The sequence below is a fragment of the Meleagris gallopavo genome, chromosome 7 (genome assembly GCF_905368555.1).
Source record: "Meleagris gallopavo chromosome 7, MGAL_WU_HG_1.1, whole genome shotgun sequence".
In the NCBI taxonomy this organism is placed as follows: Eukaryota; Metazoa; Chordata; class Aves; order Galliformes; family Phasianidae; genus Meleagris; species Meleagris gallopavo.
In genome coordinates, this window is record NC_139410.1 from 27,943,380 (window position 1) to 27,966,200 (window position 22,821).

The 22,821-nt window shown below is 48.8% G+C and overlaps 1 protein-coding gene across 1 annotated transcript; it reads right to left on the reverse strand.

The window, feature by feature from the left end:
* Nucleotides 1-566: 566 nt before the first annotated feature.
* On the reverse strand, nucleotides 567-20,977 carry STEAP3 (STEAP3 metalloreductase). The gene is made up of 5 exons (XM_085228820.1): nucleotides 20,820-20,977; nucleotides 11,082-11,565; nucleotides 10,110-10,637; nucleotides 8,788-8,952; nucleotides 567-3,858 (listed from the first exon to the last, which is right to left on the reverse strand). The coding sequence occupies exons 1-5, from the start codon at nucleotides 20,915-20,917 to the stop codon at nucleotides 3,568-3,570; spliced, it is 1,566 nt and encodes a 521-aa protein (XP_085084946.1). The 5' UTR covers nucleotides 20,918-20,977; the 3' UTR covers nucleotides 567-3,567.
* Nucleotides 20,978-22,821: the final 1,844 nt, after the last annotated feature.

The following is a 22,821-nucleotide window of genomic DNA, read 5'->3' on the forward strand; positions in this document are numbered from 1 at the left end:
TTATAAACCAGAAGGAGTGAGGGAACTGTACCTGCAGAGGTTAAGCTTTGCACAGGAATTTAAATGAACTCATTAAAATCAACTTACAAATTAGCTCATTAAAATGCAATGCTGCAGATCCAGAAGTTGGTTGATCTGGTGTCCCACTTCTGTGAGGAAGTGATTTAAGAAACGGAGAACAAAATGATAGTGTTAAAACTCCTTTTTTTCATTCCAGTCCCATAAACCTCATTGGGATCTCCCTCTTCCTTGAACTCTTTATCAACAGCACTTTTAGTTTACCGAAGGAAGCTATTTTTGTTCCAGTGCTGCAATTGCTGTGTAATACCTCTAGTCTTGTGTCTGTATGCACTTGTGGCTTCCCATGTGCATAGCAGCTCTGTAATACAGACCTTGGCATGCTGGGTCACAGCAAGGATCATCTTCACTTAGCTTGATAGCAAGAACCTACCTGCTGGTGTGTTTTATCTGTGGGTTGTTACATTGCACATACTCCCATTACTCTCTGCCATTGAAATAATAGTGTTGTTTAGTTGGAGGGCGTGAAAATATCCAAATGAGTTCAGTTTTATAGACATGTTCAGAATATCTTTTATGTAACTATAGAGGTCAGTAAAACTGGCCTTACAGCTCTTCATTGGTTCTTACAAATCAAAGAGGCACACTGTTGGCAATACAGAAAATAATAATATAAGAATTTACAATCCAGCTACATACTCTGCAATAATATATACGTTTGTGTGTGTGCATATATGCAGAGAATTTCTAAGTATAAAAACAATTCATTGAGAAATTTTAAGCTAACCACACTGAATCCCCTCTCCCCAAAATTGTGTAGGGAAATGAGCATTCAAAACCACCTCAAATTACTTTTCAGTATTCTGGAATCAGAATAAATGATCCAAACTCTCATGTCAAAGGTTTTAGAGACCAGATGTGTACAGAGGGCGCCATCTGAGATGCAGTTCTGTGTTTAGAGGCTTTGGTTTCAGTCTTCAAAAGATACAGGGACTGGCTGGCCAGTATGCTGGCACAGGCATTACCTGGAGCAGTGTGATGGATCTTTTTATAGATGCTGTGGAGCTGTGGGGATGTTGAGCTGGCTCATCTGTCACAGGTTGGCATCAAACTGGAAAGAACTGTGCTGCTTCACGAGTGTATCCAGTGCCCCGCACTACTTCTGCTTGTGAAAATTGCCCCTTTGCCATCACTAGGAAGGACACATGGGTGTGAAAGTTCTGTATATAAAGCTAAAGTGCAACCCTTGTTCTGCTGGGCAAAATGGTGAGTCTTTAACCTTGAAGCATCCCACAATGAAACCACACCTTCCCCCTTGAATACAAAGCCTGCAAGCCTGTGTAATGCTTATTCCTTCCTGTTCTATGTTTGGCCAACAGGCAGTTGTCTTGCCTGTCCTAAGGATGTGAAAAGCTTAGCTTAAAAAAAAAAAATAATAAAAAAAAAATTGGAATACTTTATTGTAAACTGTGCATACTTGTGCTTTTATGTTGACTTTGCTTGATGATGAAACAGCAGCTTGCTGAATCCCATTTTCCCTCAAGCATGAGTTATGTTGGAGTGGGTGAAATTGTACTCATGTGGAAGTGCATCAAATCCATGTGGAAACTTAGCCTACCATTCATCCACAACTAAATAGTGCTGCACAATCAATCTGCTTGGTGAGTGATTCGATGAGGTGCTGATCTGGGTGAGGTTGCAGAGGTGGATGGGGAAACCTGAATAACAGCAGCTTTCTGAAAGGGACACTTTCACAGTGTCCCTTCCCTGTTTTGCCAAAAAAAAAACCAACAATCAGTTGATTATGCAAACTTGGCATTTCCCTCATGTTGATTTCCTTTTGCTTAGTGAAAGGAGGTGGTGGTTGGAGACTTTACTGTAAGCCTTATGCAAAACCCAAAAATCCCTCGCTATCATTACTGGCAGCTCGAGCAGTACTTGCAGAGTATTACTCACTATTGTCATTTAAGGCTAAACGGAATTCTGAAGTTCCTCTTCCTACAAATCATCCAGTTTACAAGAGCGGTATTGGCTCATAGAAGGGCTTACGTGCACCAAAGTTGATCCATGTTTTCCCATTTGTATTAACTGGTCTTTTAAAAGGTGCTTTTTGGTCCCACAAAGAACAGCTCATTTGATGACATGTTTTTCAAAGCAAAGCGGAATGCTGAGTGGTGCCTTTTACTTAACTGCAAGGAAATTAGGCTATCCCACTCACATCCTTGTGTCTGGTCTTGCTGAGGTAGTCGTCTTTGTCTCATCTCAATTGCTTGCTTTCAAGTGAGCTTTTGCAAATGGCTGTCCATTCTCTATATGGATGACTTGGATCTCCAAAACCTAAATAATTATTCTGATAAAGAGCAAGAGCTTGAAGGAACAGAAAGTGAAAGGTAGCAAAGAAAGTAGAGCAGAATTCTTGCCCTGAACCTCATCCAAAGCGTGTGTGAAGTCAGAAGCATTTGATACATGCTTTGCAGGCTAGTAAGTGACTTTTTAAGTGCAAGGCAGTGCAGGACAGTGCCCCACATGTGCAATTCCTGTATTCTCATGCTGTGATCAAGACTCACCAGTCTCTTTGCAAGATAGCTCAAAGACTTTATCACTGCTGGTGAAGCCAGTAGTTTTAGAGGTGCTGTTTTGTTGTCTAAGCACGCATGTTCAGATGACAATGATTTCTAAGAGCTCCAAACTATTATTTGATGTAGGGCTTTGGTTTTCTTTGTGAAATTTTGTCAAGTGGCACATTTTTCTTCTTCACTCTATTTCCATCAAATACTGCCTGAAATGGATTTAGTAAAACAGAGAACATACAGCAGCAGCAGTTGTCTCAGAGACAGCAGTGAAGATGGGGAGTGTGGATGTTAGGGACATTCCTCTCTTCAAATGCTTCCTCACTGGTAGCAAAGGTGGTTTATTTCTGCAGCTTATAAACGTGCACCAGGTAGAGCCTACAGCACCAGATCTGCCCTCTGTATTTGAGAAAGCAGATACTTGGATTTGCTGTCAGGTTTGGATACCTTTACTAAAATGTGTAGACACTACATAACAGGGATATTGTTCTGCTTATGTGGCTACTCCATTAAAGAGATCAAAGCCAGGAACAAGTTGTGTTTCTAAAGCTCACTGCTTAGGTTGTCTTTGCCATCAAAAAGCCCAGAAAATCTGTGCTTCTTCATATTTAAAAAAAAAAAAAGAATAAAAATATTGACATTCATGAGAGTAGATAAGGAAGCAACAGAGAAGTACTGCTGTAGATTTGCCAACTAGCATCCCCAGTGACAGAATCCATCACTTTTCCCTGTATATTAGTGTTGCTAGCTCAGCTTTCACGGCGATTTTTAAGGCAATATTTGTCCTAGCAAACCAGCAATATAATTTAAATACCACTGCCTAAACTAGTTTCATAGTAGTCCATTTCCTAAAGTCACCAGATTTTATTATTTACCCACAATATAATTATACCAAAACATACATATATTTAAGAAAAAGGAACACCTTTATAGAAATGTTGATAGTGCTTTGAAATCCTCTGTCACTCCTGGGGTTCCATCATACGTTGCTAGAGGTCTCCCCACTCGAATACTCCCCTGTTGCACTGGGCAGGACAAACTTGACGTACCTCCCCTTCTCCCAGCCTCTTCTGATTCGCTGGAGTCTGTGTTGAATGCAGGGCAAACTGAAGGCAACTTTTGCTAGGATCACTGTACATGGGACAAGCAGTGTGAGCGTGTAGGTGGGAGGCAGGTAGAACTTGTATTGGTTCTCATCAAAGGCCCTTGACCAGCCATATGTGAGGGTGTGCAGGGTGCTGGTGACCAAGGCAATAAATCCCAGGGTAGACTAAAAGGAAGAGAAACACAGAGCAGTTAACAGAGGACCTCATGCCCTTTTCCCCTGTAAGAATATGCAGCACAGAGAAAACAGTGAATATTCCTGTGTCTCTCTGATAGAATAAAATGCAACTGGAAACTAGCTGTCACCTACAGGAAAACTGCAGTGTGCCAAGATGAGGCTATATGATGGACTAAGTCCTTGAAATGGGGAGTCAGGAGCCCTTTGTCCATTGAGGGAGGCAGCGAGGATGTAGCCTTGCTCTGCAGACCAGAACGTGCCCCATATTCAGCTGAGACTGTGGCTCCCAAGGATCTATAGAGACAACATTTTGCCTGAATATTCCAAGAATGCTGAGGATTGTTCTCAAGGGGGATTTTAAACTACAGTCCCCTTGCTGGTGATTTCCTATCTACCTCAGAGGTAGCGGCTCTGAAATCATCCCAGGCACGAGCCATCCTAAAGGGCCACCAGCTGTATTTTCAAAGAACAGCATGGATGTACTACATTATCATCCACATTGTCAGCTGGACAACTACTTCCTTCAGAACATCTCCTCCTGGTTTTGATGGCTGACAAACTATTTTAAAACCCAGATAAGTTTTTAATGTGTACTGTATCATAAACAACAAACTAGATCAAGGCTCCTCTATCCTTCAGAGTGAATTACTGAAGCAGCTGACTGGACTGGGCAGACAACAAAAGATCTCTGAAGTATGCCCCATATCTATGCACTTCACTTTTACAGCACCTCTCCAGCCATCATGTGGGTGTCCATAAGCCCTGCCAAGTTAGAGAGCTCTTCTCTCTGTGCTGCACCAGCACCGCTCAAGGTCATTCCCAGAGCCAGCAACAGCCCCATCAGCTGAAGCTCACATCTACCTGAAAGCCATATCTGATGCCTCAGCCCAAAGCAAGCCCAGATGGGGTCAAAATTTGCTTCACTTGGAAAATGAAGGTGTTTGCTGGGATACACCACGCAGCTGAAGGAGATAGCAGTGGGCACCAACCCATGGCTCACCCATCAAATCTTAGCTCCCCTCTAACAGGCAGAACATCCCTAAATGGGAGGAGGCCAGAGGTGTCAGCAGGAGGCTGATCTACAGAGCACAGCTGTAAGGCAGGGCTAGGGAAAAGGTGGAGTGATGGCTGAGGGCAGCAGGTCCTTTTGGCATTGGATGCAAGGTGCCTTCAGGTACAGTCCAGATGGGGCTCCATGGATGGCAGAGGTGTCAGAGCTGGAGATAATTAGTTTGTTCCTCTACAGTTTCTCTCTCAACTGCTGCTGGCACCAGGGAAAAGCAGAAGTGGAAATTAGTAGGACAAAAGACGACCAAACACCAGAGCTGTGCAGCGACCCACCTTTGTGCGCAGCAGCAGGGCACACAGAACAAAGAGCTAATTAGCAATAAATGTGCAGGTGAGCAGATGGCAACTGGACACAGTGCTGGCAGCTCCTCAGAGCAGAACAGTGACACAAACCAGGGCTCCTTGGGGCCAGCAGGGCTTTTACATTGTCACAGCATGGGGAATGCGGGGCTGCTGCCAAAATAAGGTGGTAAAGCCGCCTGAGAGATGGCTCTATGAAGATGGGATCTTTCTAATGCAGGTTTAGCTTGCACTGCCCATTCTAGATTGATTTTTCTCTCTCCCACCTCTCTTCAGCATCCAGGAGATGTGCTGCAATGCATCAGTGAAGGTGACTCTGTCACAAGTGGTTCATTTATAAATGCTTGTGCAGCATCCAAGGCAAAAGGCACCTTCCTGACACACAGGTTTCTGACTTCTGCTGCCATTAGTCCTGTAGAGTTGTTAGCTGTGTGGAAGCTGGCTCTCACTTCATCATCAGGAGGGCTACAGGTACCTGATGACGGATTCTTTGCATCCTGCAGTATGTGAGCTAAGAAGGAAATCAGGTCAACCCAACCTTCAAATTCCAAGAGGATTTTTCAGGGTGGAGAGATGAAGGGAATCATATGCATTTTCACTTCTCCACCAATTAGATTTGATTTGTAAGTCACTGGGGAACATTAAAAATCTGTCTCGTAAGTTGAATTGCATCTGAATTGTTCCTAGTGCCTAGATCCTGTATATTTTCTATTAGTCAAAACTGGATATGGAGAGAAACTGTACATTCAACTCAGGTGTATTTGCTAGCTGAAAATCATGTATGTGCAGGAGTTACTAAAAGACTTTTTATTCTAAATCTTTAGCAACAACCCAAGTGTGATTTTTGGCCTGTTAAGCAACAGATGTGTATTTTAAGATAACGGCAGTACCCCGTGGTGCTGAGAGGCACCCACAGTGTTGCTGGAAAGTGTGAGGTGTGGGAAAATCCAGGTAAGGAGTGGATCAGAGTGGTTCCTGGCTTTTAGCAAGCCCCAGCACTCACTCAAATAAGTGCAACCCCTCTCAAACACAGCAGCCACCTCAATAGAAATGGCAGCAAATGGCTGCAGCTATGGGGAGATACTCAACAGGGACTGCTGTGCTTTGTATTTTCCAGATCTTTTCTTTTTCACAACTAGCCACAATACCTCTCACGCACCGTAATAGGTTCAAGTGTTGGACATCCCCAGGGCTTGGGAGTACAGCCTTGTTCTTCACCCCTTGTATTTACATTACAGTGTCACTGTGCATTAATTTAGGGAGAGTTGAGTTGCTGTATGTGAATGTTACCCTCTAGCACCTGGGAACAGCAGATATATCTGCTACTCATTTCCTCAAGTTGGCATCACCAACTTACTGAAAAAAATAATCTAAAAAAATTCCTCATTAAAAACCAAACAAGCAATGCCCAACCTGGAAGCTAACATGACAAGAGCCTCTAGTCTTCTCCTCAGGCACATTGCCACTCATACATCTCCTGCATGTCATCAGCAGGGAAGCTGGTGCTGTGCTGCAATGCCTCTCCCTACATCCACAGAAATAGGTAGGAGTGATTTTTCCATGCCCTAAGCCAACCAGTGACTGCCTGGGGCAGCCAGGAGCTATTTTGGAGCAGAGCATCACGTACTGGTCAGCCAGAGCTGACATATCATTGGAAAGACCCAGGGAAAGATGGCAAAGGGCAGAAGAGACAGTTGTGGAATGTGTGCTGGTAGAAGATACCATACATATTGCGTAACAGAACAGCAGCACCCACCAGGAGAGCTGCTTAGAGAGGCTGAGGGAGATGCAGGGAATTTTCAGAGCCTCATTCCAAGCTATAAGGAATTATTTCCCTTCATCTCAGATTCCTGATATTAAATGCCTAAGCCAGGACAGGAGTTTATCCAATGTCCCAGTGGCTGCAGTGCTCCCCTGAAATGTGATGCTGAGAATTAATTTGCTCCTGCTGTCTGTTAAGAAAGAGATTTAAAGCAAGATCTCCCTTCTCCCCAAGGGACAATCTCTTGAGGTCAGGCTCTCCAGGTGAGGCTTCTTTATGCATTGTAAATAATTACTCAACAGCTCACAGCAAGAGAGGAGAAAGAGAGATGAACTGACTTAGTAGTTGGAGATCAGGGCACCTGTGGGAGAGCAGGATTCAAACTCCTGCTCTAATGAATATTGAATTATTTATGTGCAGCTGAAGAGCTTCAGCAAGGGAGAATGAATGATGGATATCCACCTTTGCATGCCCTAACTCTGCATACTCCAACCTCTGAGTGTGCAGAGTGGATCTGCAGAGGAGGTGTGGGGGGCCTGTGGGGTTTGTGCGTGCTGGGTGGCACTGCAGCATCACTGGGAGCCTGCTGCAAGCTAAGCTGCAGCCGTGTAGGAAGCACAGTTAATGATGGGTTTCAGGATTATGTGATATGACAGGTGAGTGTCTTTCAGGGAATTAGGTTTTAAAATGAGCTCTGAAGTGCAGAGACTACTTGAAGTTTTTTCCTTGCTGTCCCTGTTAGCCTGAATTCTTGCTCTGTATGTATCACTGAGAGTGGCAGCCCTTGGGTTGAGGGTTTGGGATCCCTACATGGGTCACTGTAGAGATCTGGCCTCATTAACCTGGACATCCCTCCAAGTGGGAAGAAGGGCTCCTAAACCACTGGGAAACCTGAGAGAAAGAAAAGCTATCCAGACACTTCTAACCTATTTTTTAGAAGACACGCCCTTCACTGATCATTCAGATCTGCGTCCTGCACTGGCTGTCCCCATGGGTTATCCATCTACCATCTGCAGCCTGCTGCAAACTCCCCCCAGCATCTTCACAATACAGAAGGCATGGGGAAAAATGATAGTAGATAACCAATCTAAATTACTCAAAAAAAGGTGATGGTCACAATCCAGTTAAAGAAAAAAAAATTGCTCACCTATCCCAAGGATCAGCACTTACCAAATACTCCAAAAGGAGAGATCTCCAAGTAGAGACCCTTACTTTGTGGCAGCCAGCCCTTAAATGAGGCTTAGGAAGGTGGAAGCAATTCACCTGTGCTCCCAGGGCTGGCTGCATCCCTTCACCAGGTGCTCAATCATTGGTTCAGGCCCTGACTTAGCAATTCTCACACAGAAGGGAATAACCCTGTCCTCTCTAAATGTCTGCAAAGCTTTCTACCTTGTATGACTTCAGGAGTGAATGCAGCACTGCTCATGGGCGCAATGTGAGGAGGAAAAATCCCAGAGAATTTTGCAGGGGGCATCACACAGGCAAACCCATGCTAGTTCTTCTCATGATCTTTAGCAAACACTGTTAAAAGTAGGGTGAGAAAGAAATTCCACCAGCACATTAAAAACTCATTCATGCAAAGCTTGCCACTAAGCCCCACATGGATGCACATGATGCATTACATTTTCCTTTCCCTGAGACACAGCAGAGCACGTGAGTCCTGCATGACTCCGTGGTAGCACCACTGTCCCACTGCCCTGAGATGTCCTCTATGGTGAGTGGCAGAGTGCCTGTAACACCAGCTGACTGCAGAACTACTCTCTGGCATTGTCACATGTCAACCTTACCTGGATGAAACTGAATTCCCTCCAGTTGAGAGAGTTTGCGATGGATGGAAGTGAGGTGATGGCAAGTAACGACAGCAAGCCCAGGGCAATTATTCCAACAGAGATATAAATCTCCATCCTCCAGACTTCCTCCTCTACCCAGATATTCATCTTCTTTTCCATAGCCTGGCATGACAATGAAGTTTTGTTAAAACGGAGCATGTAGGAATAGAGGAATTGAATTTTATGTGTATTCGCTTTGGTTTTGGAAGATTTCCTGGATGAGCACTGGTTCCTGGTGCCACTGGCCTCTGCCTGTGGGAGGTGCCACTGCCACTTGTCCCAGCTGGATCAGATCTGCAGCCTGCTGGGAAGAACTGCTCGATGCTCACAGCTCCCATAGCCTGTAACCACAGCAGCAAGCCCCAGAGTTGCATTTGGAAAGATAATTGGAATGAGAAGTCAGTTTAAAGCCATGAAAACAAATACAGATGCTTGAATATGCAGTAGTCTCCTAATAACTTTCATTTTAAGTGCATTTAGTGGGGGAAATTGTTCATGCTAATGGAAAGGAAGATGGGTTTTATGCTTCATGGCAGAGAACAACATTTAGAACCATCTTCTTTAGCCCATTAAATGGGCTTAATTTACTAAACAAAGATGTTGCTAGAAAACAGGAGGTAGAGGGGAAATGGACACAGGATGCTTGCCCGAGATTAATGTGACTGTAGCAATTGAAAAGGGGCTGTGCCAGGCTGGAACTGAAACATCTGATGGATGTTTTGAGCAGGCACTGCTTCCAAAACCAGTTGTCCTGCTCCCAGCTGCCTCCATGCCTCTGTGCTTGGACAAAGTGTTTGGGTGGCTGCAGTGAGAAGCACTTGGGAAACATCCCATCACAGAAAGCAGACAGGTTTGGGGGCAAGTCCTTGATCTGGTTCACCTCTGGGCTGCACAGAGCTTCTTGCACCATCCCAGGAGGAGGAAGGGAAGAGCAGCAAGAAGCCAGGGACAAAGAATGGCAGAATCACATTCTTCCATGGCACTGCTGAGCTGAATTGCCTGAAGGTGTAGCAATCTCGGGATGTAATCGCTGGATAAACACTGCTGAAAGCCTCGATAGGGCAGTAGGGTACTTTCCCGTTTCCTTGTTCCCCTAGACTATGCCCTAATCCCTCAGCATTATTTTGTTACAGCACTGGAGGTGCGCTGTGATGAGGACACACTCCTACGTAAACAAATCCTTTGGAAAGCAAACGCAAAGGCCATGAAGCCCTCTTACCCAACTTCTGAATGTGCCTGCAAGATCATTACAGGTGCCAACCGAAGGGTGCCAACATTACCTGCTTGACGGCCGTCTCAATCAGCTGGTAGCGGTGGGAGCGGCGCATGGGCAGGCACAGGCTGTACACAGCGTGCAGGGCTGCACAGAAGAAGCTGAGGAGGCCGATCTGCTTTCTGTGCTGCAACCACTGGTCAAGCCAGTCTGGAAAGCGCCTGTATTTGGTGCCGTAGTAGAGCTGCGAGCAGGCTGCCAGCACACCAGGGAGGTAGACCAGAGACAGCATGACGTAGGCCACGCATGGCAGCGTAGTGTTGACCACCTCGACAGGGATCTTATAAAACTTATTCTTCTGCTCCCTGATGTAAGGGTGGATGACCTGCCGCACCAGGTTGTAAGTGAAAAAGCAAAGAAAGAGCCCCAGAGCCAAAAGGATGGGGATTTTCCACGCTGGCAAAAGGCGCAGGGGAATATTCTCAATCTCACAGGCTGAGGACATGCAGCCCATGTCCACAGGGGTGAAGCCCATGATCTGAGCAATTTCTGCAACAGTACGCTTGGCTTCTTGGCTATTGGAGCAGATCAGAACCTGCAACAAATGGAAAGATACATATTGGGCAAAGAGATCAAGTGGTGGGAACAAGCGTGGCAGGAGGGATGCTACACTAAAGGAAGCCTACATTATCATGGAGCATCATGTGTTTTGGCAGACTTTCTGATGGGGCTTTACTGTGGTTGCCAAAGATCTCTCTCCTGGACAGGTTTTCTTTCTTATGCGTACCACCAGTTTGCTTTACTGGCAGTGTTTAGATAGAGAGACAATTAAATGATGTTTTTCACTTACACAGTGACTCCAAGGACTACAAGGTATGGAGTAAGCAGTGTATTTCTTTTCTGATCAAAGAAATGTGCAAGCTGTGTGATGGTTTCTGGATGCCAAAACCAGTACTGATGCCCCTAAGGCCATTTACTGATGTCAGACCTCAGCTGCTGAAATAGCTGGGATGTGGCACGTATCAGAAGAAAGCAGTACCTGCTTATTGCCATCCCTGGCACCAGACTGCAGCGTCCACGCAGAAACCACATTAAAGCCCTTGACCACAGTGCAGGCGGGGAACAGAGAGGCCAAGTATTCAGCGTTGGATTCTTTGTGGTGGTTGATTTCAGTGTTGTTACTGACATCCACCAGGATCTTGCCCGCCAGCACATCAGCCAGGTCACAGAGCGTGGAGTAATGTTCCCTAAAAACCGCCACAAAAATGACATCCGTCTTCTTCACCGCCTCAGCCTGGAAGGTGACCTCTGCTGCAGAAGGGAAGAGACAGGCTTTGCGCTTTGGGTTGCGGCTGCCCACCACCACCTTGAAGCCAGAGCACACCAGACGGATGGCCAACGAGCGTGCAAAGTCCCCGCTCCCCAGCACGCCAATGGTGCGGCCAGCTGCAGGCACCACGCTGGGGTCACCCTCTGTGCTCCTGTGGCCAAGGAGGGGCTTGGCCATGTCTCCTCCAGGCATCCTGGCAGGAAAAACAAGGGGAAATGCAAGTTCATTGCAAAGTTCTCGCAGAAACTCAGACCACATCTGCAGTCATGGGGAAAATGCCACTTACGCCGCATGAATAGAAGTGCATGAGGTTTTGGGAAGGAGGGAATTCCCTGATGCCTAACTGTAGATGTACAGCGCTGGATCCCTGTAGCCCAGACCCATCTACTAAACCCACCAGCATGAGCGTAGTAACATCCAGCTACCGTTGGAGGGGGACAAGACATCAACACAGAAGTGGTTTTAGGGACAAGTTTCCCCGGTTTGGGTGATCAAACACCTGCACTCAGCCATCCTCTGCTGTTCTTACTTGCATCTCACGCTGCAAAGCCAAAGCAGTCCTCACAGCCACCAGCATCGGGAGCTCCTGAAGCCCTATAGGACCAGGGCAGATCTTTTGAAAAGCCCTGGTGTCCATGGGGATCTCTGGGCACACAACTGAGAGAGCCGGGGGTTTTTTTTGATTTGTGGGAGCAGCATCAAAGCAGGGAGTCTGAGGTGGAATGAAAGCTCCAAGTGGTAAATGAAGAGAGCTGTGGCCTTTGCCTTTTCCAATATTTGGGTCTATTTGTTTCATTTCTTCAATGAACAAGGAGAACTTTCTTGTGACATTTAAAAAAAAAAAAAAAAAGTATTACAATATGATGGGATTTACTCATGAATGATCTTGATGAGCTTTACAAACATTAATGAATTTTGCCCTGTAACACTCTGCTCTCCATAGCAGATTAGATATTGAGGCCACAAAGAGGCTTTAAGCAAATCAATAAAATGAACAGCATCACACCAGCTGAGCCTGGAGGTCTGGAGAAGCTCAATCAGGGAACTGCCAGACTGTTCCCATGATGTGTCACCTACAGCTCAAACCTGCTTAAAAAATGCAGATGGCCAAAGGGACACCAGACTTTTAAAGGGCTCAGGAGGTGGCCCAGGGAGCTCGCACACCAGGACACCTGACTTTTGATTTGGGCACACTGATAGAAATGGTAATAAAGATCAGAATTAACAGACTCTTGAGACATTTGTGAAAGAGAGAGGTTGATTCTGGCAGAGTACAGTCTTGCTGTATAGCTGGCACAGTTCTTTCAAAGTGAGGATGACCACTCGGACAAGGTGACCTGGTCACTGGGCTTTGTTTATCATAGGCTTTTGGAAATGGTCTTTATCCAGTGCTTTTCTGGGATTGGAGCAATAATGGTGCAAAAGGGAAGGGCACTTCTGCATGAATAGTTACCAGTGAGAAACAAAGGGTAAGAATAAGTAATTTTCATAATGGGAACGGGTTGTCCTGGGGTTTCCCCACAGATCTGTGTTTTTCCAACATGCTCATAAGTGATTTGGGAAAGACAAAGAGAAGATCAAGCTTGGGTGTGATAACTGTTTAGGACAGCCAAGCTTTATTGCAAGCAATTTGCAATCCTCATGCAAAGTGCCTGAGCACCAAAACTCACTACTGGCACGTGCCAAGTGCTGCATAAGGGCATAAGAAGTGCTATGAGTACACTTTAATGAGCTGTAACTCATATCATGCAGCTTCCTCTCATGGGCTTGGTAAGAGAGAACTACTCAGATTTCACCCTGAAGGTTTCTGCTTCTGCTCCAGACCTGTGGAAGGGCTTGTGTGCCCAAAGGCTGACTTTGTTCTGCACCTGTGTCAGTGGTCTAATCAAGGCTGCTACCCGTGCACACACCCCTGCATTAGGTATAGGCCATACAGATCTCAGTCGCTGCAAAACAATGTGAGTATAGCACTGTAAACACATAAACTGAACACAGAACAGAAACACATAGGTGAGGCTGGAGATGAGATCACTTGGAATTTCCTGAAGTGAGCAGCGAGCCCAGAGGTGGAGCTCAGGTCCACGCCAAGCCTTGTGCCCTCATCCCAGCCAGGATGAAGAGCCAGGCTGCAAAACCCTGCAGTACTCCAGCTCTGTCTGAAGAGATGTTGGGTTTTCTTTTTTGGCCCCTGCTTATCACGCACTTTATCGAAAACTCACTGCTTTACTTTTAAGAAACCTCCTTGCTCCACCTAGGTGTATTCATGCCCACAACTATTTGTTCTGGGGCTCACACTATTGTTTAGCTTAACCACCTCTCCTGCCTACACAACCCTCTGCTTTTCAGCAACCTGCATGCATGAAATGTTGTCCTACAATAAAGAGATCTCTCTGGTGCCTGGCCACTGGAGCAGGAAGCAATGCTCAAGGTGACAGGACTGCATAGAATCGTGGAATCTTTTGCATTGGAAGACACCCTTAAAGACCATCTGGTCCAACCCTCCTGCAATAAGCAAGGACACCTACAGCTCCATCAGAGTGCTCAGAGCCCCAACCAGCCTCAACTTGGTTATCTCCGGGAACAGGGCATTTACTTGTTCCCCATGGCCCCACCAGCCATGCTACTGCCGTGTCACCCTGAGGCAAAGCAGCCACTAGCACGGGGAAGGCTGCAGAGGCCAGACACAGCCTGAGCACTGCAGTCTCAGATAAACCTCATTTATTGATCTTCTCTGTCAAGGAAACTGTACCCCTGCTGAGTTACATCACACAAAGTTCAAGGAGAGTGGTGCCTTAGCAAGGAAGCTGCATGATGATTTAAAGCCCAGATCAGTGGAAGTAAACTAGCTTCAATCCTAACCGGGCAGCAGTTCCATAATTAAATACCAAGTGCAATGTGAAACTGCCCTACAGATTGATGGTTAATGACACCCTTATATCACTGCATGGGGAACGCTGTGCCCACATCCAGAGTGTTGTGTGTGGTTCAGCTATTGCATCTCAGTGGCTGTATTATTTGCAGTACAATGGCAGCGAGCAACATCAGGAGCTCCACTCCACCAGGCACCAAAACAGGACAGAAGGCAGAATGGGATCAGACAGACAAAAGCTGGGTGAACCGAAGCAGTCAAATCTCTGCGGCACAGGCAGAGGGTGGGAGGGCTCTGCAGAAGAAAAGCAGGGATAACTCTACATGTTTTGCACCTGAGGCTTGGCAGGCTGATAGCTTAGGCTGGGTGCCAGGCAAACACAGCTTTCAGAGTGCTTTCCAGCAGGACGGCCGTTCTGGGCTGAGCTGCTGCAGGAGCCCCTCCAGGTGTGGCTGCACTCCCTGCACTGTCAATCTGCACTCAGATAATGCCCCACTGCATTATCTGGGAAGCTGGTGCCATTGTTATCCTCCTTCCACAGACATGGGGACTGAGATACCAGCGATAACGGGGCTCCAGCAAGTTTGCCTGGGAAGACCCAGATATCCCTGACCACTTGTTTAACAACGAGACCATCTTTACAGGACCCTGTCGGTTATTCTGGGCAGGGGACTACAGCCTCGTGGTTCCTGCAACCCACAGTCAGCGCTTGACATGTAAACCCTGAACAAGGCTGCTCCTACAGGGGCAAGGCATGTGCTCTGCTTCAGTTCTGGACCAAAAGAAAAATAATCAAGATCCATTTCCCTGCCTTAGTATTCAGGTTTATCAGATAAAATCATAGAATCATAGAATGGCCTGGGTTAAAAAGGTCCACAATGATTATCTAGTTCAGCCCCCCTGCTATGTGCAGGGTCTCTAACCACCAGACCAGGCTGCCCAGAACTTCATCCAGCCTGGCTTTGAATGCCTCCAGAGATGGGGCATCCACAGCCTCCTTGGACAAACTGTTCCAGTGCCTCTGAGTGAAAAAAACTTCTCCTTAATATCTAACCTAAACTTCCCCCGTTTTACTTTAAAACCATTCCCCCTTGTCCTATCACTAAAAGACAAGTTGGTTTTGTAATAGCTCCAGTAACAGAAGTTTCTTAAGTATATCTGAGTCAAATTGCGCTGAAGAACATGGCAGCAATCTCATAAGGACCTCCTTGCCATGGTGCTGCACAGCACAACGAAACTGGCTCCTGTTTGTCCAAAACCTCATCTCTGGACTCAGCTCATATACAGACTTAGAAGGCAGCACCTTGGCTCGAATAACCACTTCTGTCTTCCCCTGGGGTCAGGTTTTGGTTAGACTGACCACAACTGAGTCTTGAGTAGTTGCGGTGCATGTCCTTACACATCAGGGCTTCAGTTTCGGTGTTGGGAGTTATCTGAGATAAAGGTAAGATTATCTGCATCCCCTGATGGGCACCAGGATGGAATGAGGGGAATGTCCCACTGTCTGCACCAAGACAGTTCCTGTATGCTATGGAGTATGGTCCCCCCCAAATATTCTAGGGATGGGGGTGATCTCTGCCCCCAGGCCATCTATCTGAACGCAGGGACCTTGGCACTTCCCTTGCTGACCACCATGCTGAAGACCTGCAGCTCCTGTCTGCAGAGCCTGGTGCTCTCCATGGAGTTGATACACCAAGAAGTCGCAGCTGGAGAGATGCATTCAGCACCTGAAGTCTCTGTTCAGGTCTTGCTGTGCATAGAAATACTCATGTCTTGGCTACAGCTGTTTTGTTTCCAGGGGAAATAAAGCACATAAGTCTCTGCCGTACCCAGAGAGGCCCTCCAAAGAGCACTGCCAGTACCAAGTACCTGCTGAGATTGGTACAGATTTAAGTAAGAAAAGGGCTTATCCAAAGCCAGTCAATCTCAGCTCTGCTCACACTTCAGGAGTTCTCCCCGTCTCGTCCAGGCTGACTGCAAATAACACGTCTGCCCTGAGGACAGCTCACAGATGAGGGAAGAAGGGGAAAACAGGCTTGCTACCTCTTTCCATTTTTCCTTTTCCAAAGCAGACAGAGCTAACTTCCCAGCAGTGCAAACCAGGAACCAGCAAAAACAATAAACTAACCGTCTGTACTGCTTCAGCCAGAACAGCGATGTCGCAAACCTCCCCCAGGATGCCAGCCAGGCTGTGAGAATGAGGAAATGCCAACAGCAGAGCCCTGAGGCAACCCCAGGTCCCCGACTGCTGGGGCAGCACTGCTGGGTGCTGAGGCTGTCCCCAGCCACACGGTGGGAACAGAGCTGCTGAGGGGTCCCAGTGCTGCAGCATTCCCCCACCATCGCACTGTGCTTCACCATCATCCCTCTCCCTGTTCCTACCTCCCAACACGCTGTTTGCTTTTGCACAACCACACAGCACTGTTGACTTGCTGTGCTGTGCCCCTAACCCCATCCCTGTGCTGCCTGGCCGGTCCCTCACCCGCTGCCCATGCGGTCATTCAGTCCAAACACATGGGACGCAGCGCATGTTCTGCTCTTTCTGACCTCTCCTCCAATTTGTCCCAGTCTTTAAGGAGCCCCTCCCTCAAACATTTCCCCTATGTCACCCACAAAGCAAGCACATCGCTCCCTGCACCACTGCTTGCTGATGACAACGAGGCTGCCAGCCTCCCCTCCCCCCCCCCCTGCTACATACCTACATACCCCCTCCAGTTTAATCATTGATAAATACTGAGCATGTTGGGTTTGGAAGCCAAAGGCATGTTCCTGACCACAGGATGTTCTTCACCGTGACCAGAACTCAAAAACATGTTTCAAAACAGCGGAGGCTTTCCCAGAATTTTCCATGCTCTGCTTTTTCCCATGTCAACCCAGACATTTTGGCCACAGTTTTCCTATAGAAATGCACCAGCCTGTGGGCACCTGGTGAGGTTAAACAGGCAATACTGATGCTGGGCAGAAAAATCACCCATTCACAGTATTGGCTGGGGCTTGATCAAACTGGGAAACAAACTTTTGGTGTACCAAGAGACCATTCTGCTAGTGCCTGCCAAATTGATACAGTGTGGAGAAGCCTGACAGGGACCTGGATTGGGACGGAACTTCATAAGCTGGGAATGTGAGGTTTGGGAAGCCTAGAGTTCTCACCCTAAGGCCATGGGGAGCACAAGCCTGAAGCACCATGAGGTATTGGTGAGCAGTGCTGATGCTCACAGCAGACACAACTTTATCTGAGAGATGTGACTCTGAATAAGAAGGTTATTTCTCCAACTTATCATCAAGGGACAGGTGACAACAACTTTAAGTGCTATAGCTGAATCCTGCATGGCTTCTATTCCTTTCTTCTGGGATCTCTGTTTGCTTGCTGCTCTTACCATGCTAACTACCTCACAGCGACTCACTCACTTCTGAGCTTTCCCTTTCCTGCAGCAGAGCAGCAGGGTGAGCCCTGAGCCCAGCAGCCCCCCAGGGAGCTGCCAGATCCTGCTGTTCAAAAACCTCTTTCCAGAAAGAATGCAGAGGAATTGCACTGCCTGCACATGAAAATATTTGGGTTGGCTGCTGCTGCCTGTTAGAAGGGCCTCCAAGATCAGCATGCCCTCTGGTTTTGCCTCTTGCAGCAACTCAGAGGATGCACAGGGCCGTGTGGGGCAGAGGGTGGCCCAGGGGATGGTTTGGGGTGGAGGGGAGAGAACACTTCCAGCATGAGGCCCGTGTCAGCTTGCTGCTGTGGGAGCACAGCCTGTCCTGTGCTACGGCAGGAGAAGCAAGTGGGGTCTCACCTGTCATCCCTTGGTGCTTTTTCTTTAGGGACACTGAAGTGCTAAAATCCTTCTGTGAATCAGTGCTGCCTATGCAGTTTCAGTAAGCTGTTTTACATCTCCATTTATTTTCCCTCACTCCTTCAGGTGGGTGCTGAGGCCAACAGGAAGGAGGAAGCGGTGTTACTGACCTGGGAAGAGCTGAAGGAAAAGCAAGAGAAGAGGGCAAGCGGCTTCACAGGGAAAGGAGCACGAAGGGTGGTGCCTACAGAGATCATGCTGCCTCGTGAGTGCAGCCTTTGCTTTGCCTGAACACATTGTGCCCTTCAGGCACATCCACGCTATGGCACGGACACACCTCTCTACCGAGCAGCTGCAATGGGCACAGAGGTATGTGGGGAGGAAACGCCTCCGGTTAAGGCAGCAGCACACAACAAACGCCTGGTGAGTTCTGCAGCACAAGAGAAACCTGGTCCAGGCATGCACGGTGTGCACAGGGCCCCAGCTGCCTCCCATCCCTTCAGTAAGGAGCTCATCGACGCTGCCTAACTCAAGCAGGTACCTGTTAGTGATGGCCAGTGGTTGGTATCAGCGCACCGCTGCGGGTGCATTATCTACAGACCCATATTGGCAGACCATGGTCTGTGGGGAACTCTTAGGACATTTTTTGCAAAGACTGCAGAGGTGATTGTCCCTCTCTACTCCGCCCTAGTGAGGCCACATCTGGAGTACTGCATCCAGGTCTGGGGCCTCCAACACAAGAAAGCCAGGGAGCTGTTGGAGAGGGTCCAGAGGAAAGACACAAAGATGATCAGGGGACTGGAACACTTCTTCTATGAAGAAAGGCTCAGGCAGCTGGGCTTGTTCAGCCTGGAGAAAAGGCTGGAGGGTGACCTCACTGCAGCCTTCCAGTATCTAAAGGGAGCCTATAAACAGAAGGGGAGTCAACTCTTTACAGGAGTAGACAGTAGCAGGACAAGGGGAAATGGTTTTAAGTGGAAGGAAGGAAGATTTAAGTTGGATATCAAGGATAAGTTCTTCACTATGAAAGTGGTGAGGTGCTGGAACAGGCTGCCCAGAGAGGTTGTAGATGCCCTGTCCCTGGAGGTGTTCAAGGCCAGGTGAGATGGGGCCCTGAGCAGTCTGGTCTAGTATTACATGGGGAGGTTGGAGGCCCTGCCTGTGATGAGGGGGTTGGAGATTCATGATCCTTCCAACTCAAACCATTCTGTGATTCCATGAACTAAACTGAAATGCAAGTGTTAGCAGATCCAGACTTCAGACTTGCTAGAAGTCTAAGAACCTGGAAAAAGGTGGAAGGAGCTCAGGAATTCCTGAAACCTTGGCCAAATTTTTAAAAATCTTCCACTGATTTGGGCTCTGGAGTACCCAAGGGCTTTTGAGATGAGATGTTGGCTCCCACATCACTGATTTCCAAACATTTTACCCATTCAATTAAGCTACATTCCACTTAGATGGAAGAAGAAGAAGATGGGAAGCACCCTGCAGCCCACTGCAGGGGAAATGACCCTACGGAGAAGCAGTAACTTAAAGTTTGGAAATCTGTCCTCTGTTGTGACACTGACAGGAAACCTGATTGTAATCAGCAATGGTAAACATCTGGGTAACAAACTGTGGGCTTCAATTCCATAATGTAACATCTCACAGCCATCCTTCACATCTCTGAGCTCCTCCACTGCCCCACTTCTTCCACCACCGGAAAAAATGTGTTTCCCCTGAATCTAAAGCTGCTTTCATTTATGGGTGTAGCGCTGCAAGGTCGCAGCCAAAGCAAAGCTCCTAGTAATAAAAAGCAAACCAAACAAAAGCAAAAGTAAAAAGCAAAGCAAACACAAATTTTGCTTTCAAGAAGCGTGTTTTCCTGGGGCTTGCTGCGTTTTCTTTTTAAACAAAGACTTGTTGAGTCACCAACATTTTCTGCTCCACAATTATGGAGGAAATCGAATCCGCGCACTGAGTATTGGATCCTGCATTACCGTACATTTGTTTTATAGCAAATGGGATTTTAAAAGAGGAGAAACGTAAGCCTGATTTAAAATCTAAAGTGTTTTAAGCAGCTCAATCTTGTTAGCCCTCCATCTCCTCAACCTGCAGGAACACTGATACCGGAGGAGCGGCGTCCCCCTCTCGCTGTCTCTGGTTTCACTCTCCGGGATGCACTTTCCTAACGCACCACTTCTACCCGCAGCGCTGGGCTGGTGCTGTGGGGCTCTCGATGCTCTGCCCGCAGCTGTCCCCACTCCGGGGCTATCCCACTGACGGGACAGACCGAGCCGGACCACCCCGCCTGTGGGGCAGCCCTGCTCCAAAGTCACCCCTCCAACTCCGTCACAGCTGTCACTGTGCGGCACAGCCACACGGAGCAGACGGAGCGCAGCGCATCCGACCCTATTTCCTTATAGGAACCCCCAGGGGCACTGAAGCAGCAGAGCCGCCCGCTGCTCGTCCCTGCGGGCCCGCGTGGCTCCGGCCAGGATGTTTTCTCTTTTAATATCTCCCTGCCCGATTTCTCCCGGGCCGGAAGAAGTCATTCACCTCCACGAAGCGTTTGCAAAGCTCGCGCTCTGGCAGCTACCAGCAGTCCCGTTCCCCTCTACCCAACCACGCCTGTGCGCGCACAACCCCCGGCCCCGCACCGCCCCGCCACGCCGCCCCGGCCCCACCGCCTCAACCCGGCGCCCGCCTCCGGCACCGACAGCGGCGGAGGCCCCGCGGACCCCGGGCCGCTCCCTCCGTCCGCCGAGCTGAGCCCCACGGCGGGACTCGGAGCCGCAGCCCCTCGGCCGCACTCACCTCTGCGCCGGGCGGGCAGCGGGGAGGGCGAGCGGAGCGGCCGCTGGCGGCGAGCGAGGCACGCTGATGTCAGCCCGCGGCTCCGCCCTCCTGCCCATGTGCCGCCGGCGGCGCGGATCGGCCTGCCCGGCCCGGCCCGGCGTGGCACGGCACGGCACGCCCAGGAGGCACGGCTCGCCGTGCCGCAGCCCGGTACAGCAGCGGGGGATGCGGAACGCGCACCCTTCGGCCCCGTTCCCGCTGCAGCCCCCGCGCCGAGGTTAAGCGCCGGGCACCGCGGCGGACGCGAGACCCGCTCGGGGCAGGAGTCCTTAATTCTCCACGTATATGGGCGTTTCGGAGCCGGCGAGCGTTTCGTTTTAATGGAGGGTGCGGCTCGGTGCGGCCGTGGCCGTGCTATCAGGGGCCGTGCACCTGCTCGCGGGGCTGTGAGCGGGGAGCGGGGCAGATAAGCGGCCTCGCCCCGGCGGCGCAGAGCTCCCTGTGGCAGCGCAGTCCCACGCTGCCGGGAGAGAGAGGGCGAATAACGCGGTCAGGGCCGCGGGGATTTACCACTGACCCCTCTGGAATCTCATCTGCCCCTTCCCCGGGAGGCTCTTTCCAAAAGCATCTTTGGGAATGGCTTTATCCGCCGCTCTGATGCTTTTCAAACTGATCTCGGGACGGTGGCACAGGTGACAGTGTGGGCTGTGGGACTCTCCGGCAGCTGATAAAGGTGCCCAGCTGCCCCGTTTGTGTTTTGGTGACAGCCGGCGTTCTGTGTGGATACAAGGGAAGAAATCATTGAACTCTGACGCACTTTCAGGATTTTTTTTACCTGTCCTCCTGCATCATAACTGGAACGGATTGCCCAAGGAAGCTGTGGATGCCCCATCCCTGGAGGCATTCAAGGCCAGGCTGGATGTAGCTCTGGGCAGCCTGGTCTGGTGGCTGGTGACCCTGCACATAGCGGGGGGGGGGGGGGGGGGAATAGGAGGGTGGTGGTGTTGAAACTAGATGATCATTGTGCTCCTTTTCAACCCAGGCCATTCTACGATTCTATGATCATGTAAAGGACACATTTGTCTTTTTCCTGCCCTTTTAGTTTATTTATAGAGCCTTCAGTCAATGCCATTCCCTCCCTCAGTCACTGAGATTCCCTTTACCTGGTTCCTTTCTACTCTCAGGGCTCCTGCAGCCTCTGTGAGCTGCTGCAGCGAGTTCCCATCTCTGCCTTTAGCAGCACCCGCTCCTCTGACATCCCTTTAACCCAAAGTGCTGAGATCCGCTGACTTCTGCGACTTCATCCCTTTTCATAAAACAGAAAACTTTTCTTCTTCTTCTTTTTCTTTCCTTTTTGCCCCCCAAGTATCATCCACTTTTCCACCTTCACCAAATCCACGTGCAGGATTTGCACGTGGATAATGCACGCTTCATCCTCCCCTCCACTGCTCCCTGCCTCCAAGACCAGGGACACATGCATTGATGAGCACATTGCTCAGGGACATGCTCTTCATTTTACTCTGGGTGTCCTTTTTGCTCTGGGTGAACCACCCAGAGGTGCAGCGTCACTGAGTGCACGCAAGTGATACCTGGGGGGGATGCCTGGACTAGAAGTGCCCAACAAGATAACCCACACCTAGGTGCCCCTTAATTCGTCTCTGGCACCGCTTTGTAGCTTAAGGAGTGCTGCCACCATCCCCACCCTGCTCCGTTTTGGGTCGCCCTCCATCCTCAGCCAGGGGCTGCTGGCATCTCTTGTAGAGGTCAGTGGGAGAACGCAGTTAATGAACACAGTGCTGCCAGAGAACGGACTCCTCCCACTAGTCGGCTCCACTCCGGTTATCGCTATGGCAGCTGTGTGGCTTTTTGGAGAAAAATGTATTAAATCAATCAGCCCTTCGTGGGGGACCCGATGCGATGCTCAGCCCGGAGCTGCCTGTCTGCAGGCGCCATCTAGTAGAGAAAGTAGAAAACACAGAGACTAAAACGGGGAAGTTGAAAGGAGCTTTACTTTCAGGAG

What these genes read in the sequence shown, in the direction of transcription:
- STEAP3 (XM_085228820.1), bottom strand. Translation starts at nt 20,917, where the DNA reads ATGGGCAGGAGGGCGGAGCCGCGGGCTGACATCAGCGTGCCTCGCTCG. An exon ending in GCTGCCCGCCCGGCGCAGAG is followed by an intron (nt 11,566 to 20,819) that starts GTGAGTGCGGCC and finishes TTTTCCTGCCAG; the next exon opens with GATGCCTGGAGGAGACATGG. An exon ending in TTGAGACGGCCGTCAAGCAG is followed by an intron (nt 8,953 to 10,109) that starts GTAATGTTGGCA and finishes TTGTCATGCCAG; the next exon opens with GCTATGGAAAAGAAGATGAA.